The 17,118-nt window shown below is 48.8% G+C and overlaps 8 protein-coding genes across 8 annotated transcripts; 3 read left to right on the top strand and 5 right to left on the bottom strand.

Moving 5' to 3' along the window:
• Positions 1 to 197: 197 nt before the first annotated feature.
• Positions 198 to 1,851, bottom strand: J056_003612 (Nucleolar protein 58; the record flags this gene model as incomplete). The annotated part of the gene is made up of 2 exons (XM_009268828.1): positions 198 to 1,692; positions 1,736 to 1,851. 2 exons carry the CDS (start codon positions 1,849 to 1,851, stop codon positions 198 to 200), a joined length of 1,611 nt encoding a protein of 536 aa, XP_009267103.1.
• A 38-nt stretch (positions 1,852 to 1,889) lies between these two features.
• Positions 1,890 to 4,854, top strand: J056_003611 (Importin-11; the record flags this gene model as incomplete). The annotated part of the gene is made up of 2 exons (XM_009268827.1): positions 1,890 to 3,800; positions 3,847 to 4,854. The coding sequence occupies 2 exons, from the start codon at positions 1,890 to 1,892 to the stop codon at positions 4,852 to 4,854; spliced, it is 2,919 nt and encodes a 972-aa protein (XP_009267102.1).
• Positions 4,855 to 4,991: 137 nt separating this feature from the next.
• On the bottom strand, positions 4,992 to 6,630 carry J056_003610 (Choline transport protein; the record flags this gene model as incomplete). Its single annotated transcript, XM_009268826.1, has 2 exons — positions 4,992 to 5,516; positions 5,569 to 6,630. The coding sequence occupies 2 exons, from the start codon at positions 6,628 to 6,630 to the stop codon at positions 4,992 to 4,994; spliced, it is 1,587 nt and encodes a 528-aa protein (XP_009267101.1).
• Positions 6,631 to 7,494: 864 nt separating this feature from the next.
• On the top strand, positions 7,495 to 7,832 carry J056_003609 (DNA-directed RNA polymerase II subunit rpb11; the record flags this gene model as incomplete). Its single annotated transcript, XM_009268825.1, has 3 exons — positions 7,495 to 7,547; positions 7,593 to 7,755; positions 7,809 to 7,832. The coding sequence occupies 3 exons, from the start codon at positions 7,495 to 7,497 to the stop codon at positions 7,830 to 7,832; spliced, it is 240 nt and encodes a 79-aa protein (XP_009267100.1).
• Positions 7,833 to 7,964: 132 nt separating this feature from the next.
• On the bottom strand, positions 7,965 to 8,981 carry J056_003608 (uncharacterized protein; the record flags this gene model as incomplete). Its single annotated transcript, XM_009268824.1, has 1 exon — positions 7,965 to 8,981. One exon carries the CDS (start codon positions 8,979 to 8,981, stop codon positions 7,965 to 7,967), a length of 1,017 nt encoding a protein of 338 aa, XP_009267099.1.
• Positions 8,982 to 9,135: 154 nt separating this feature from the next.
• Positions 9,136 to 11,866, top strand: J056_003607 (Protein transport protein SEC24; the record flags this gene model as incomplete). Its single annotated transcript, XM_009268823.1, has 3 exons — positions 9,136 to 9,173; positions 9,219 to 11,376; positions 11,429 to 11,866. The coding sequence occupies 3 exons, from the start codon at positions 9,136 to 9,138 to the stop codon at positions 11,864 to 11,866; spliced, it is 2,634 nt and encodes an 877-aa protein (XP_009267098.1).
• Positions 11,867 to 11,994: 128 nt separating this feature from the next.
• Positions 11,995 to 12,526, bottom strand: J056_003606 (Nascent polypeptide-associated complex subunit beta; the record flags this gene model as incomplete). Its single annotated transcript, XM_009268822.1, has 2 exons — positions 11,995 to 12,431; positions 12,481 to 12,526. 2 exons carry the CDS (start codon positions 12,524 to 12,526, stop codon positions 11,995 to 11,997), a joined length of 483 nt encoding a protein of 160 aa, XP_009267097.1.
• Positions 12,527 to 12,736: 210 nt separating this feature from the next.
• J056_003605 (Phospholipid-transporting ATPase DNF2) lies at positions 12,737 to 17,108 on the bottom strand (the record flags this gene model as incomplete). Its single annotated transcript, XM_009268821.1, has 4 exons — positions 12,737 to 13,872; positions 13,923 to 15,426; positions 15,473 to 15,538; positions 15,585 to 17,108. The coding sequence occupies 4 exons, from the start codon at positions 17,106 to 17,108 to the stop codon at positions 12,737 to 12,739; spliced, it is 4,230 nt and encodes a 1,409-aa protein (XP_009267096.1).
• Positions 17,109 to 17,118: the final 10 nt, after the last annotated feature.

Raw genomic sequence — 17,118 nt, 5'->3', positions numbered from 1 at the left:
CCCCCCCCCCCCCCAAAACAGATGCAACAGATATGCAAAACTTTATGTAGTAGATGAAACGGAAATAAATACAAAGAATTATTCTTACTCTGGTTAGACACTACAGACATGCAAAATTTGCAAATTTATATGAGACAAGTGAAATGAAAATAAATACAAATTACACAATCAAGGTAGTTTCTATCGAAAGTTTTTTTCTACTCCTTGGCAGCTTTCTTGGCACGCTTAGCTTCCTTTCTCGCCTTTTTCTCTTCTTTGGATTCCTTTTTAGGTGAATCGGCGTCGACATCTTCGTCGTCGTCTCTCGAGCGCTTCTTTGAAGGAGCAGCGGAATCCTCGCCTGCGTCACCAACTTCACTCTTACGAGCAGCCTTAGCAGCCTTCTTTTCAGCTTTTCTACGTTCTTTATCGGAGAGGCCGTCTGCACCTTGGGCACCATTAGATGGCTGAGCTGGTTGTGTAGGGAGGAGATTGTCAGTGTTAGAGTTGTAAGTAGCGGTACCGTTGCCGTTAGAAGCGTCATAATCGAATTTGTTTTGTTTCTTGCTACCAACATCACTTTCATTGCGTGTCCTCTGTATACCAATGCTACGCTCGAGAGCTCTGAGTCTACTCTCGAGGCTAGCGCGTTGTTCGATACCGATAGAAGCTGAGTCCATATCAGCTTTAGTTTCAGCATCGGCGAGTGCGTCTAAACGTGAAGAGAGGGAGGTCTTGGTAGCCACCATACGTGCCATCTTACCCTTGAGTTTCTGTGGTGCTGATCCTACCAAGGAGGCGTGGTAGATGAGACCGTATTTAGGAGTGTCGTGCTTCGTCTTGAGAGCGCGGAAGAGTGCTTTCTCGGCACCGAGGATTTGGACAGTTGAGGCGGGATACTTGGCGAGAGTGGTGAGAGAGCCTGCATGGCTGATGAGACGGGCACCGACAAGCTCACCAACGAGAGCTGTGAGGTTTGGTGCAATTGCGTTCATTCTGTTGCGCAGGTAGTCGTACAGTTCTTGGCGGTAGGCGGCGATGCTGATGACTTGCTCAGAAAGACTGAGTATGTGCTCAATGTCGGTGTCAGAGATCTCAGTACCCATACTAATGTTAGCAGCCACCTTGATGGCTTGCTCCAAATCCTCGGGGAGGAGGCTCGAGAGGTCAGTTGACGGAATATTCGTCCTGAAACCAGCCAACTTGATGATCTTGGCGTAGGCGATGTTGTCGCTGATAATCTTTGCCATCTCAGGGAAGTGCCACCCGTACCACTCCTTGACACGCATGGCGTAGATGTTGAGCTCCTTGTCGAGGTCGTCGAGGAGGGCAATCGCCTGGATGACCATGACATCGACCTTGTCGGGGCTGAAGCGGAGCTTGAAGCGGGAGAGGGAGTGGGAGAGACCGAGGGACATGGTGTCCATGTCGTGCTGCTCGATGCCGTTGAGGAGGTGCGGGAGCTGCTGGCGGACACCGCGGAAGAGATCGACCGTGGTCGAGTCCGAGACGACGTTGATGTTGAGCTTCTGCGCGATAGTGGAAGCCAGCTTCGGATCCATGACAGCGAGGTTCTGGGATTTCTTGTCGTCGGCGACGTTGTCCTGCAAGAATTTTTTCATCGACTTGGACAGTTTGCCGTCCTGGAGCTGGGTGATGTCCTCGAGGGCCTCGGTGGTGGAGTTGAACTTGTGAATGGCCTTGAGCTTGAGGCTGTGGGGTGTGAGCGGGGCTGGCTGCGTGGGCGTCTACTCACACCGACGAAGCAGAGTCGGGGGAGGCGAACTCCTTGTGGAGATCGGGATCCTCGAGCTTGCCATCCTTAATTTTAAACAGTGTCACGCCAAGTGAGGTTTCGAACAGAATCAGCATTTTCCTTGGTCGTTGGTGTTCGCTGTCCACTCCAACCAATGCACTCGGTTGAAAATTTATTAAAATTGGCAAGTGCACAAATTGTGGATGACGGCGTAAATGTACTCGACGCTGTCGATGCCTTCGTGAGGCAGCCAGATGCGCTGGACGGGCTGCACGACTTCTCCCTGCGTTCCCCCGACCCGACGCTCTCCCTCGCGGCGATCCTCCTCGTGAAGAACAACATCCTTCCCTACTGGCGCAACATCCGTGCTCCCCAGCTGTCCCCCGGGGCCAGGCACGCCATCCGCGCCCGCTGCCTCGACTTTTTCGACAGCCCCGACGCCAAGCTCACCGAGCTCAACGCGCTCATTCTCTCCAAATTGGCCCGCATCGACTACCCGCGCTTCTGGCCAGGCTTGGTCGACGACATCAAGGCGCGTCTGTCTCCGGAGCTGGCTGTGAGCGAGCCCGGCCACCTCCTCCGGCTCAGCCACGCCTTGTACGCTCTCCACCGAATCACCAAGGAAATCGCGTCTATCAGAATCGCCAACAGGGTCTTCCCCCTTCTCTACGCGTCCCTCTTCCCCTTTGCTTTGGCTGTCTACCAGCTGGCCTTCTCCCACCTAGCCTCCCACCCCCATTGGATATCCCTGGCGACGTACGCGTACAAGGTGCTCGCCTCGCTCTCCCTCCACAACTGGTCGCGGTGCTCGGGCGATGAGCGCTCCAACACGGTGCAATTCACCCAGCTCCAGCTCTCCCTCCTCCCCCGCCTACTCGACTGCACCCACTCATCGCGCTCCCCGCCCCTCCAGCTTCTCAACGCCCACACACGCTTCCTCCTCCGTCTCCAGCAGTCCAATCAAGGCCGTTTCCGCGGCATCCAAGGCATCGAGGCGCTTATACCGATCTTGTACTCGCAAATCGCCCACTGCACGCACCCATCCTCACCCGCCGCCCCTCCTAAATACCTCATCCACGCCCTCCTCATCCTCAAACTCTCCCTCGCCGACTGGGTCCCCCACGCGCCGCACAAGCTCAACCCACACGCCTCCCTCTCCGACGACTTTGCCGTCCAAGTCGTCGACCTTGTCGCCCGCCGCTTCCTCCCTCTCACTCCCGCCGACCTCGCCCGCTGGGAATCTGATCCTGAGACTTGGGTCTACGAGGACGACCTCGACCACTGGGAGGTGGATCTGCGCCCGTGTGCCCAGAACCTTGTTCTCGCTGTGCTAATCAAGCGACGTGGGGCCGTTGGCGCGCACCTCACATCCCTCCTCCACTCTGCCGCCGAGAGCAGCGACGTCATCTACAAAGAGGGCGTGTACCGCATAGTGGCCAAGTGTGCAGAATACCTCTATGACCACGTATCGTTTGAGCGCTGGCTCGACACTACGCTGATCCCCGAGGTGCAGGTGGACAGTGTAGGCCACGGCCGCATCCTGCGCCGTCGCATAGCTATCCTCGTTGGGCGGTTCGCTGGTGAGAATCTCACGCCAAGCGCACGCACGAAAGTGTACACAATCATACTGCATTGTCTGCGCGCGCAAGATGCCGAGAACGACGTCGCAGTGCAGATTTCAGCTGCGATTGCCCTCGCTGGGATAGTAGACACGTGGGACTTTGCTCCTGCCCTCTTCGAGCCCTACATGGGGGCGGTGGTGGCTGAGCTGATGCGCATTCTCGCTGCGTGCACACTGGGCGAAATCAAGACCAAGGTGCTCGCAAGCCTCACGTGTATCGTGGATCAAGTCGGGGATATGTCCATGCCCCACGCCCTTCCTCTCCTCGAAATGGTAGGCGGGCTGTGGGAGGCTGATGGCGATTCTAGCGCCGACGCCGATTGGCACCTTCGCGGCGGCATGCTGGCGTTGCTCGCTCGTCTCGTGTGCGTTATGCAGGAGGGCAGCCAACGTGCTCTCCCACTAGTCGTGCCGCTCATACGCACAGCGCTGGATCCAGCACAGGTGGGTTGATGCTCTGCGCTGCGCACATACCCACTCACGTACCCAGGGCAAACCATACATCGACATGGACGCGATAGAGTTGTGGCAGGTTACGCTCAAGCACGCAGCGGGACACACGGATTCCATCCACGGGCTATTCCCGCTGGCGGTGGAGCTATTCGCCAACGACGTCGACCTGAGCGAGCCAGCAGGCGCTCTCATCGAGTCGCACATGTATCTCAGTGGGATGGCGGTGGTGAGTGAGTCCGAGACAGCCCAGCTTCTGTTCCGAGCGTGCGCCGGTGTGGTGGAGTATGCGAGCGATGCTGTACGCGCACAAGCAATTCACCTCGTCCACCTCGCCGCCCTAATCGCCCCACCTGCCACCTGGTGGGGGGACATGCACACCTCTGGGCTCTTCCCTGCCATAGTTAGCAAGCTGCTTTCTGAGAGCGAGTCGGTGCTTCTCTCTGCGCAGCTCGTGGTTGTGTGCGCGCGCATCGCCCTCGTTGATACACCCCTCCTTCTACATCTTCTCGAATGCGCCGCGGAGGTGCTCGGTGTGTCTCCACAAACCACGCTCGTCGCTCTCCTCGACAGGTGGTGCGATAGGTGGGATAACATTTCCGACGAGTACAGTCGCGCTCTCGCAGCTGCTGGGCTAGCTAGACTCGTCGAGCACGGCATACCACTCGTTCTCACTCGCCTTGCTGAGCTCAGTAGCATATTTGTAGATATCCTCGCCCAGATTAGGGAGAATCACCTGGATGCTGTGGCTTATGGAGAGCAGCCCGACTCAACTACTCCCCACACTCACTCTCACACCCCTATCACACACCCCCTCCTCAACGCCGTCGGTGATGAAGGCACTTGCGAGAAGACGCGCAGACTCACCCTCTTCTCCACTGACCCCCTCGCCGCACTCCCCATTCCCCCTCTTATCTCTCATAGCTTCGCTCACGCCCAACAATCCTTTCCGGGCGGTCCTGACGCTTTTAATCAGTCTTTCCTCGCAAATGCCGATCACACTGTCGTTGCGCAGCTCGTCGCATTTATTAATGAGACCATGTCTTAATTTTGTATAATGAGTTGAATAGTAGAAACAAAGCAGTAAAAAAAAAAATTGAAAAAAAGTCTATGTGAATCTGAATGTCTATCAAAGACAGTGAGAGTGAAAGTGTGCAAGTTTGCAAAATTCCATAAACGCACCCGCTACTCCTTAAAGTGGGTCGTCGGCGGGCCATCAAACTTCTTCCTCCCGTAAGCAAGATAGTAAGCAGCGCTAATGGCGAGGAACCCAACAAAGACGACAGAGGCGTAGTTCATACTTTCCTTAGTCGGTGGAGCTGTGGTCGGGAAGCAGAAGAGGGGAATAGCGAAAGCGAACCAAGCGATACTGACGACGTTACACACTCCGCCTAACTTACCCGCGTTAAATTTTGCATCGCTGATAGCATGTCGACCTTCACAGAATGATATCGTGATTGGGACGAGATTGGAGCAACCCAGACAGATAACGCTGACCGAGGAAAACGCATTAAATGCGGCTGTCGAACCGAAATAAACACACCCAAGCACCATCTGCACGGCTGTAGACAGGAGGATAGCGTTAAAGGGGAGTTCGAGTGTTGGGTTGACCTGCTTAATCAGCCCGCTGAACGGTATAGCATTGTCGCGGGCGAATGCCCAAGTGAGGCGACTTGCCGCTGTAGTGCAACCTATACCTGAAAAGATACCCTGTAATGGAGTGTGTGTCAGTCAGACGCATACCAGCAAAAATCCCTCCCACAATCAAGAAGACGATAAAAAATAGCCCAAATGCCCCGCCCTCGTATCCCATCACATAGCGGAAGCATTCGACGACAGGCTGGCCGCTCGTGCCCTCGAGGACAGCATCCACAGCGGGCATCGTGAAGAGGAGCGGGAGGAGAAAGATAAGTCCGGTGCCAAAAGAGAGTGGGATATTGGCCATTATAGCGCGAGGGACAACCGTGTCTGCATCGAGGACCTCCTCGCACATAGAGCTAATCATGGCTGTTGAGCTGAGTGTATAGCTGCCCATAAGCAGTCCAATAAAGAAGGACCATCCACTAGGCCAGCCGCTTTCTGCATTATCGAAAGCGCCGAACACCCAGCGCGCACTCCTGCGCCCTGCGCCAGCTCTCACAGAGAGCCCGACGAGGATAGCGAGCAGCCCTGCGACTGTCCACACGAGACAGAAGTGGTCGAGATACTTGAGATACTTGCCAGGAACGCAGCTTATCACTGTCGTCACTATAGACAATGCCCAGAATGTCAGCACCGTCTGCCATTGGTTGGCTACAAAGTCAGGATAGAGCAGGTTGAGCCCGCCGAGGAAGAGCTGCGTGGTACCGAAGTTGACGGCGAGGGTGACCGTCCAGTTGCCGACTAGATACACCCATCCGCAGATGTACGAGTTGAGCTTCGCGTAGCGCGGCGGACTGAGCATGTACGACCAATAGTATGCCCCACCAGCCACTGGATAGCGAGAGCATATCTCAGCCAGACTGACAGCAACGCACTGCGTTATCACCGCCATCATCACCCAGCCCCAGATGACAGCACTCGAGCCGCCGTTTGTGAGTGGATAGAGGATTGTTGTCGAGAGACCATAAGGTATAGCAGCAATAGCCACCGCAAGAAACAAAATACTCGCTAGTGAGCGGTGCTTGGGCATTTCCTGGACATAGCCGAATTCGTTTGTCTGCGCGGTCAGAATTGCTTTGTTTTTCGCAGACTCGACATCAGAAGGGGATTTAGAGTGTGAACTTGAAAAGACGCTGTGCCTGTCTACTTGTAGAGCAGAATCTGGTGATTGAGGACGATCCATGTGCTTGTATCGTACTCGTTAATGGAACTGAAGTGGTTGCTTGTTTTGTACAGAATTTTGGAGTTTTTTGAGGTGAGTAGCGTGCTATCTACTTGATTTAAGTTTTTTCTGATGATTTGCAATCAACAGCGTATTCTCTTGTCAGTGGAGCGGCTAAAGGGGTTTTAGCGACGAAGATTTTAGCTGCAGGGGATTGATTATCGTGGGTGCGGTAGAATATTCGTGGGCTTATTATGCGCTAGCTACCTCCTATGACTAACTCCTATGGCTTCTGCTCCACCCACTCAGGTACAAGCTATCAAGTGCAGGCGGCATGAAACGCGGCAGTGACTGCGGTGTGGGTAAGGCTATTCATAGCACCATCAACACCGTGGAAGAAAACATGTGAATATTTTCCATTTTTTATTCCACCCACCCTATATAAACAACCGCGCGCCTTCTCCCGTACACCCACTATAAAAATAATTGTGAGTAGCGCACAAGACACCAGGCTGAAATGAGGAATATCAAAAATCCAAATCAATCTGTCAATCGTCTTAGTAGCTAGATAATCAAACTATACGTGCAGACACAGGAATCTCTTACTGATCAAATCTGCTCTGGTGTCTTGCACCCACACAACTCCCACTCACAACCCTTCTAGGTGTAAGTCTAGCCATAGCTACAGCCATCCACGCTTCTGCGTTGTACACGCTGTACACCCTGATGAGAAGTACTTTCTTACAGTTATCCCTGTCTTAATGCACAGCGCATGTCGACATCAGACTTTACCACATTCTGAAACGTGGAAGCGTGGCTGGCGTAGATAACCAAACCCATCTAACCTCGCCTTTCTATTAGATTGACCCACTTGTATAACACCTCATGAACGCACCAAATAGATCAGAATTGTTTATTGTTCCAGATGAAGAGCCTAAGTGGGTTGCCTGATACCTTCGCGGCCACGTCTAATACACACTAAGAGTCAGCGTCGTCGACGATTCGCGCATCCCTTCGACCAGCACTATCACCTTAAATAGGCAAGACCACACCATCGCTAATCTCATCTCCAATGAAATGACAAAGAACAAGGACGTGATATTTTCTGGTTATAGAGTGCCCCATCCACTCAATCCACGTTCAGAGGTTAGGGTACAGACCGTTGCTAATACCATTACCCCTAAAGATGCTCTTAAAAGTGCTGCGACGACTTTGTTGGCTGAGTGTGCCAATTTTCAGGATGAGATGAAGGCTGAGTTCCATAAGATATCTATTGAGGGTATTAACAACGGCGAGGATGACTTTGGTATGCAACCCGCGTCAGCTGATCAGCCTGACGAGTATTATGTTGATTATTAGTCGGTAGCTATTGTTAATTTATATTTATCGGGTTTGTTTTCACATTTAGTGACGCTAGCGTAGTCATACTCTACCAACCAATCGAGACCAATCTGGATGCTATCTTGTGAGAGAGTAGAGAGGTTCTCTTGGTAGTTTGTGACTTTATTGTGGATGATTTGAAGAGATGCTTGATGTTTGAGGTTAGACATGACATTGAATAACGCGTCTTTAAGTAGAGGTCCAGAAGGACATTTGTAGTGTTCGTATAAACCACTCAAGTCAGATTCTAGGGGGTCATCTTCATCTTGTGATGGTGGCTCAGTTAGTTCGATCGAGCTAGAATCAAATGAAATAGCATCATATACGATGAGTTCTCCTTTCTTCACTAAATTATTGAGTGATTGAGTGTATAACCTATCTATCTTGGCGTGTTTTGATTCCGAGGATGATGATGGATTAAGTCTTGTCTGATGTCTCAAATCGTAAAGCCTTCGAGCGAGTAGTCGTAGAGAGTTACTCAGTTTGAGTGATAAGATAGATATGTTATGCTGTGAATTGAGATTGATGAAATTCTTCATGTAAATCTCGAAAGTGTGCGGGGTAAGGTCATTGTGAGAGAGTTTCGAAGGATGAGAGAGTTTCGAAGTAAGCTTAGGTTTCTTTCTAGGGCGAGTTTGGGAGTCTACAGATTGTTTAATGAGATTTGTGGAGGAAGGGAGGATGAAAGAGTGAGAGTTGTGAACAGCCTGATCAACAAGCGCGATAGAATGAGTTTCCAAGTTTAAATTCGATTGCTTCGCAATGCTGTTGATGTAAATGATGCGTTTGTTGTTGTAAGTGTCTAATTTTCCCGTAATGGAAACAGCGTCTGCGATAGAGAATTGAGGTGAAGAATCAGTTTGAATAGGCAGAAAACAACGTATAACATCAGTACCATCTTCCAAATAAAAGATTAGTTTACCAAATTTAAGTTCAATCGTAAGTAAATATCCAAACAAGACTACGAATTTGAATGGCTGGTTGTTGAGCATATAATGATTACTGTATTGAGTTGCATAGGCTAGTGTTCTAATATCCAAATTTAGATAACTCTCCTCACTATTTATCCATTCAACTAATTTATTTTTCATTTCAATCTCCTCAAATATATCGTTTGACGTGGTTCAACCAGGTTGAGTATCACCAATGTCTACGAATCTACCTCCAAATTGGTTGGAATATACGTAAGCCTTGCGTTTCAAGAGTGATTTCTCTAAAATTGCTATTAGCGACCCTTCAACTGGTCAAGCTTACTATGTCAACACACTCACCAATCAATCTCAGTGGGAAGTTCCTTCTGTTGCAACCAATCAGAAAGCTAGAAGGCAACTAGCTAATCAACAAGCCCAGGCTTATTATGGTGCTCCACAGCAACCACAGCAAGCTCAACCACAGCAATTATTCACTCCAGGTGGTGGTGCTGGCGTTGGTGGTGGTGCTCCCACTGAATCCAACCAACCACTCAACAATCTCTCCAATCAATTCAGCCAATTTGATTTAAACTCAAAACCCCGCTCTACTGCCAACTCAATCAATCTCATCGGCTACCAACCAAATCCTAATGACATTTACGATAACCCACCGCCTCCGGTTCAACTCCCACCCAATGCATCAATCTCCAATTCCCCCACCGCCAACGCTCACCACTCGTTCAAGAGATCAACACTCAACGTTGTACCAACAACTCAATCTCTAATCAACAAACTTAAAATTCCCTTATCTATTATACTCACCCCTTACCGCTCCATCGACTCAGGTGAAGATGATATCCCTGTCATCACTGACACGGTTATATCCAGATGCAGAAGATGCAGAACTTACATAAACCCTTACGTTACCTTTTTAGAAGGTGGTACTCGTTGGAAGTGCTCCATTTGCAACCTCTCAAATGAAGTTCCTCAGATGTTCGATTGGGACCCAATCACTAATCAGCCTACTGATCGCTTTAATAGAGCTGAATTGAATCACTCTGTCGTTGAATTCGTTGCTCCTTCAGAGTACATGGTTCGACCTCCTCAGCCTCCCGTTTACGCTTTCTTGATCGACGTTTCTTACTCTTCCATCCAATCCGGTATGGTTGCAACCGTCGCGAGAACTATTTTAGAGACTTTAGATCGTATTCCCAACGAAGACGGAAGAACAAAAGTTTGTTTAATCGCTGTTAATCACGCTCTCCACTTTTTCAATCTTCCTCCTAACAGCTCTGATCCAAATATGTTAGTAGTTGGTGACCTTGACGATCCCTTCCTACCTACACCTAACGACCTCCTCGTTAATCTTTCAGAGTGCAGAGCTGCTATTGAAAATCTTCTCTCTAACCTGTCTGACATGTTCATCTCCTCTTCTGGTCCTGAATCTGCTATGGGTACTGCTCTCAAAGCCGCTGTCCAGCTTATTGGTCCTTTTGGTGGTAAAATCATGGTAATGACTGCCCAACTCCCCAATGTTGGTCAAGGTGCACTCAAGAATCGCGAAGACATCAAGATCCTCGGAACCACTAAAGAGTCCTCCCTACTCCAACCACAAGGCGGTGGCTTCTACAAAAATCTCGCTATCGACTGCTCCAGATCGCAAATCTCCGTGGACATGTTCCTCTTTGGTTCGCCATACCAGGATGTCGCAACGCTGCAATGCCTCCCCAAGTACACGTCTGGCGGTACCTATTTCTACCCCGGCTTTAATGCATCACGGATTGAGGATGCGCTTAAATTGGCCCACGAGCTATCTATCGTCCTTAGCTCGCCTATCGCCCTTGAGGCCGTAATGCGCGTGCGCGCCACACGTGGAGTGCGTATGTCAGAGTACCACGGTAATTTCTTCGTGCGCTCCACCGATCTCCTCGCGATGCCTACTGTCCCTATCGACCAGTCCTATTGTGCGGAGGTGACACTAGAGGAGAACTTGAATGTACCATTTGTCGTGTTCCAAACTGCGGTGCTGCACACGACGTGTTACGGTGAGCGTCGCATTCGCGTAGTTACCCTCGCTCTGCCTACATCGTCGAATCCGGCGGAGATATACGCTTCGGCTGACGAAAATGCCATTGCCACCCTCCTTGCTAACAAGGCCGTCGAGCGCTCGCAGTCGAGTAAGCTGGAGGATGCTCGAGATGCAGTGCTCAACAAGCTTGTCGATATTTTTGGTCAATACAAATCTACCATGACAGCAGGAGGTGGCGCATCAGCGCAGTTGATGGTCAGCGAAAACATGCGCCATCTTCCCCTTCTCCTTCTCGGTCTACTCAAGAATATTGGTTTAAGACAGAGTAGTCATATTCCATCAGATCTGCGCGCTTATGCCCAGACTCTCCTCACTACCCTCCCCACACAGGCGCTTATACCATATCTCTACCCTACGCTCTACTCGCTGCACAACATGCCTGCCGAGGTGAGTAGAAAGTGTTTGTTTAGGGTGTCAACACTAACACTAACCCTCACAGGCTGGGATGTTGAGCGAAGGTGGACTCGTCCTCCCACCCAGATTGAATCTCACTATCGAGAAGTTCGAGCGTCATGGACTCTATCTAATTGAAGATGGTCAACAGATGTTCTTGTGGATCGGTCGCGATGCCGTGCCGCAACTCGTACTCGACGTCTTTAACTTGCCCACTCTGCAAGATCTCAGACCGGGCAAGATTACACTCCCACTGCTCGATAACGCCATGTCCGCACGCGTGAATGGCATCGTAAATAAGGTTAGAGAGTCGAGAAGAGGCCCTTACAAACCACACCTCTATCTCGTTAAGGAAGACGGCGATCCTAGTCTCCGCTCATGGGCTCTTTCACTTCTCGTTGAGGACCGCTTCGAGATGGGTCTGTCGTATTCGCAGTGGTTAGCTACTCTGCGTGACAAGATTAATTCTGGTTCGTATAACTAAAACGTGCGTTACCAATAAAATGGGTGTCTTTTCTTTCCAAAAGTATTATAACCAATCAATTCGATATATTTGTTTCATTTTTTAATTTATCTTTCTTATAACAAGAATAACACTCTCAATAAAATCATCTAATCAACATTCTTGTTCTCATCGCCATTCTCAAAGTTCTCGACCAAATCAGGCACGTCATCGTCATTGCCGTCCTCCTTAGCTTTGTTGACGGCCTGCTGCTGCTGTGCTTGGGTGAGTTGCTGGTATTGCTCCGCGAGTCTTCTGAGATTGGCGAGCGAGTCGGCACCAAGTTGTGGAAGGATACCTGGTACGAGTTCAGTCAACTCCTTGTTCTGAGCTCTACCGTAAACAGCCGTAGTGTTGGCGCTTTCTGCGCTGTGAACAATTGGCTTAGCGAAGTGGATTACATTGCCGTCTTCTTTGAACATGTTGACCTCGTCAATACCTGGAACATGCTGCACATTAATCTTCTTCAAAGCTGCTTGAATCTTTTGGTCATCAGCCTCGGTGTGTGGCTTGCGGACTTGTTTACGACGTGGTGCGTTCTTACCGCCTTGTTGTCTGTTAGAGATTGCATGTGTGCTGCTGTACACTCAACACACCTGTGCGTGATGCAGCTTGCATTTTCTGCAGTTTTTGTACGTCCATCTTGTTTATTTCTTGTGCAGGATAGGATGAAGAAGTCGCCTGTCATGATTTTCGTTTGTAAAATTTATAAAAATTTATTCACAGTGAATTATCTATTTACATTTATATTCTACTTTAAGACTGCTCACACTATGCTCATCCGCTTCCTTGTTCATTTGCACAGCTTACATCACACACCACACACTCTTTATTCAAAAAGAAGGTATACATTTACACCAACGGCTCCCTACTCTCACTCATCGGATTCCTTCCACTATACCGCACAGGCGACGTCGGCGGATACTCATTCATTTCCAATTCAGACACGCTCCCTGAAGCTATGTTGTATGGTGTCGTTCGTGAGCTCGTCACAGACCGCGACATCGGCTGCCACACAGCCAATGGCGGTAGCTGCAGTTGATTCTTCCCATTTTCCTCCTCCCTCACATAGCTGTCATCATCATCATCCACACTACGCCCCAGTCCGAAACTGGCTATTGAGGCGTGTCCATTCGTGACACCCATCTCTACATCTTCAGGTATAGCAACCAGCTTGTGTTGGCGCTCCTCTTGCTCGATTTCCCTTCTATGTTTCACCCCCAGTTCGTCTTTGAGATGACCGACAATCCACCGCTCGCGAATTATATCCTTGTCCATTGGCATATATGTGTTGTGGGCCAATTTGATAATAAAGCGCGGCGCGAGAGCAATCACTGGCGTGATTACAACTGTGAACCAAAATGTAGCTGAGGAGAAGACGTCAATGACCTCCCCGTGAAAATTTTGTCCGTCAAATGCAGAATACAGCGCTGTCCATATGAATACTAGTAAGGTAGTTACGATATTCACAGTCCACACCATCCATGTCCAGTACTTGGTGTTCAGACCGACGTAGCCATTTGCGCAGAGAACGCATGTACAGCATATCGTCACCCCGACTTCCCAAAGACTATTGGCATCCCGACCCGAGTAGCTCTGCGTCGTTCCACCAATATATGCTCCATACGCTACGAAGAAACATACACAAGCCTGATAACAGCCGTCTAACATGTACAGCCAGAACTTGGTGCGCGTATACTCTAGACCAGCTATGCCACGTTTGTAGAGTTGCGGAAAAGCGAGTGACGCGGTTGCGTTGACATCCTGTTCGAACGCCCCCATTATTATCACCGGTAGCGATGTAAAGAGGAGGTTGTAAAACATGATGTAAGTGTATTCGAATAGATACGTTGCGTCGAATGAGCAGTATATCAGGTAGAGAAACATGATCAGCGTAAATATTATGTTCTTGAAGAAGAAATTCGCGTGCATCTCTGCTATCCGAATGTAAGACCACCTGCCATGAACGAGGAGAAGGTGCGTGAGGTCTTTATAATCGCATTAGCATATAGTGCTACTGAAATACACTTTCACTCACATCTAAACTGTCCAATTGCATAGTCTGCTGACATGGACGCTTGAGCACCTTCTAAACCTGCTATCCCGATACCGATGTTCGCCTGCTGGATCATGGCAACATCATTTGCACCATCACCTATCGAAAGCGTCATTGCCTTTTTGCCCTCCTTCACAAGACTCACAGTCTGAGCTTTCTGGGATGGTGACACTCGACAGCAGAGTACTGTCTCGCATTGTGTACCAAGATTCAAGAACTGGCTCTTATTCTCTTCATTGAGCGCATATTTCAACGTCTCCCCGTCCACCACAACAGCATACTTCTTATCTATGAATCTATCATTACTGTCCGTCGACTGTAGCTTATTCAGACTTGATTCGATCTGTAGAAGCGTGTCATGCGTGTTTTCAGCTGATAATATCATTATTTCCATTCCATTATCTAGCAAATTGCAACTAAAGCCTATTTCGATAGCTGTCTGAACTTTATCGCCTGTCAGAATCCACAACTTAATACCTGCTTTGTGCAGTGTCTGGATGGAGTCAGGTACACCCTCCTGCAGCTTGTCTTCCAGGGCTGTAGCGCCTACTATTACCAAATCACGTTCAATCAAATCGCAGCTTTTCTCGATCTCCTCTTCTCGATCTGTTATCGAAGCTGCTGCTTTATCATACACCGCCTCCCACTCATGATACTCCTTCTGCGACACTTCACGTTGTGCTACGAGCAGTGTACGCAGACCCGAGTTGGCAAATTCTTCAAGATCTCTCATCGTCTCATTGAACAAATACCTATCATGATCTACGCGCAATCTCTCACTAATAACCGAGTCTGCACCCTTACACAGGAGAAGGTTCCGTCCGTCAGTTGTTCTCACAACAACGCTCATCCGCTTCCTCGATGAATTGAATTCGAGTATTTTGAGTGGAGTGTACCGCTCGACATTCCCGCATACATTCAGTTCCAGCCATGTATTCGATCTATTAACAAACGCGAATCCCATATCGCGCGCTGTAGCTACCAACGCCGCTTCATCTGGTGACTGAGCTTTGTACTCGAGTTTGAATGGTTGGGAGTCATCTGGTACAGATGCAATGACATCGTGACAAATTGCTAATGCTCTGAAGAAATGATATATTGAATGCTTCCTATCAGACTCAATCAGATCACTGACTAGATTTGGTGAGATCAATGTTAAGTGCTCAGATTGAAAGTATTTGTTGGTAAATGCATTTCCCATTTTTTGCATCATTTCCTTTTTCATCTCTGCAATCTCAAAACCATGTTGCTCACTGTTAAAGTTAAGTTCACGTCCTTCGCGCTTGGCCGCACCAAGCATAGCCTCCGTTATTCCTTCTCCATATTCCTTGCCTGCGATAGAGCACTTTTTGAACTCCATCACGTTTTGTGTTAGCGTGCCTGTCTTGTCGGAGAAAATGTACTCTATTTGACCAAGATCGTCAGATATGTTCCAGCTTTTTGGGACACATGGATGATCTAGTTCTGGATAATACATATCCAAATCCTTTCAGATGAGTCAGTATTATCTTCAAATTGTACCATATACCTACCTGCCAGATAAAGAATGCTTGAATAGTCTTGACAATTTCGATAGATATATAAAGAGATATAGGGACCTTGAATGCTTATCAGAAAAATCACTTGTCCGCAAATATCGCTTACAATATTTTGGAATGCTATAAGACAAGCACAAAAGGTAATGAGAGAGTTGATCGATACTTTTGAATCCATCATAGCATCTTGTTCATATAGCCGTGAACTGGTGTCATCACTATTCCAATACATACCATTCGCAATGGCCGCAATGGCACACATCGCAATCAAGATGATAAAGTTCATAGCTACGTTGAAGTTGGTCTCCTTCTCAATTTTTGATCGTTTCGACGGAGTTTCTCCACCATTGAGCATTATCTTGGTATCGCCACCGGTAAAAACAACAAATCCGATAGCCCACCGTGTATTCCTGAGCGAACATCCTCTTAATAGTAGCTCCGATGCAGTCGCCGGCTCGACTGCCTCCTGTGTAACTGTGCTTTCGGGAGTTTTGCGAGGTTTGTAGCGCAGGACACCGTTGTATGAGTACAAATTAGCATTTGGAGGCTCACTGTCTATCAAAAATTGGGAGTGCTCAATGTCTTCTTCCGAGCAGAGGCCTGAAGTGGCTTTGAGACATTTCTTCGGCTTGAGGTTGGTTTCTCCGTCGAGATTCTTGGTCTCTACGAAAGCCATGCCATCAGGGTCCGAAGTTGACAACAGAACTACATCAGCAGGTATCTGATCATTCTCTCGAAGAAGAACAAAGTCGCCAACCTGTAGCTTTTTCCAAAACGTCCGTTCCCACCTAGATGTACCTGGTGTCTGGTTTGCGTAATCCACTACACCGATAGTATTGTTTGATGGTGTAAGGGAGGTCATTGTATCTGCCTTGTTTCCATGCATATACAGAACACTATCCGTCAAACCCGCCGCGTTGCTATCGTGCAACTTACGCTGACCTCTGCTCGTACCTTTGTCGATATTAAATGTCTTCTCGAAAAGCGATCTATCATCTTCGGGTATATTGACATTTTTAAAGTTGTTTAACTTTGTGGTAACTGAATGATTGACCTGACTATCTAAGACATTTCGTCGATAGTCCTCAATAGCGTCCTTTATGCCTGTTATTACCAAGATAGCGACAAGGGGAAGCATTGCAACCTGTGGAGTAGTTGCGCCAAAAATAGGGAATATCTGCAATATCACCAGAAGTAAGAAATATATGTTGGCAACTCTCCTAAATTGCTCCAATAGATTCTTTGGTATGAATGTAATTAACGTATATTTGGCGGTCCTGACTTTATTTCTGGGGTATTTTGCAATTGGATCGCCAGTCTTGCTTAGCTCGTAAGGTGGTAAGGGGATGTTGGCATATACGTTACGTCTGTTGCCGTCAACTGGTGACTTGTCAGGAACAGTGGCATTTTTGTCTTTTAGCTTGTTCGCAGCCTTCTTGACCTTCTCCCTTAATCGCTTACGCTTTGACTCTCTGCGCTTATCGTGACGATGTGCTTCACGAATAGAGCTAGAGGCTGAGCGCACAGTTCTCAATCTGAGATTTGGATCAACATTGAGCGGTGAGTTGATTGTGTCGTCGTCTGTGTCATCTTCAATCAAATGCTTTGCTGAACTTGCTATGGAATTTGGCATACCGCAGTAG

Source organism: Wallemia ichthyophaga (genome assembly GCF_000400465.1).
Source record: "Wallemia ichthyophaga EXF-994 unplaced genomic scaffold scaffold5, whole genome shotgun sequence".
NCBI classification, from domain to species: Eukaryota; Fungi; Basidiomycota; class Wallemiomycetes; order Wallemiales; family Wallemiaceae; genus Wallemia; species Wallemia ichthyophaga.
This window is presented reverse-complemented; position numbering and strand designations above follow the sequence as displayed.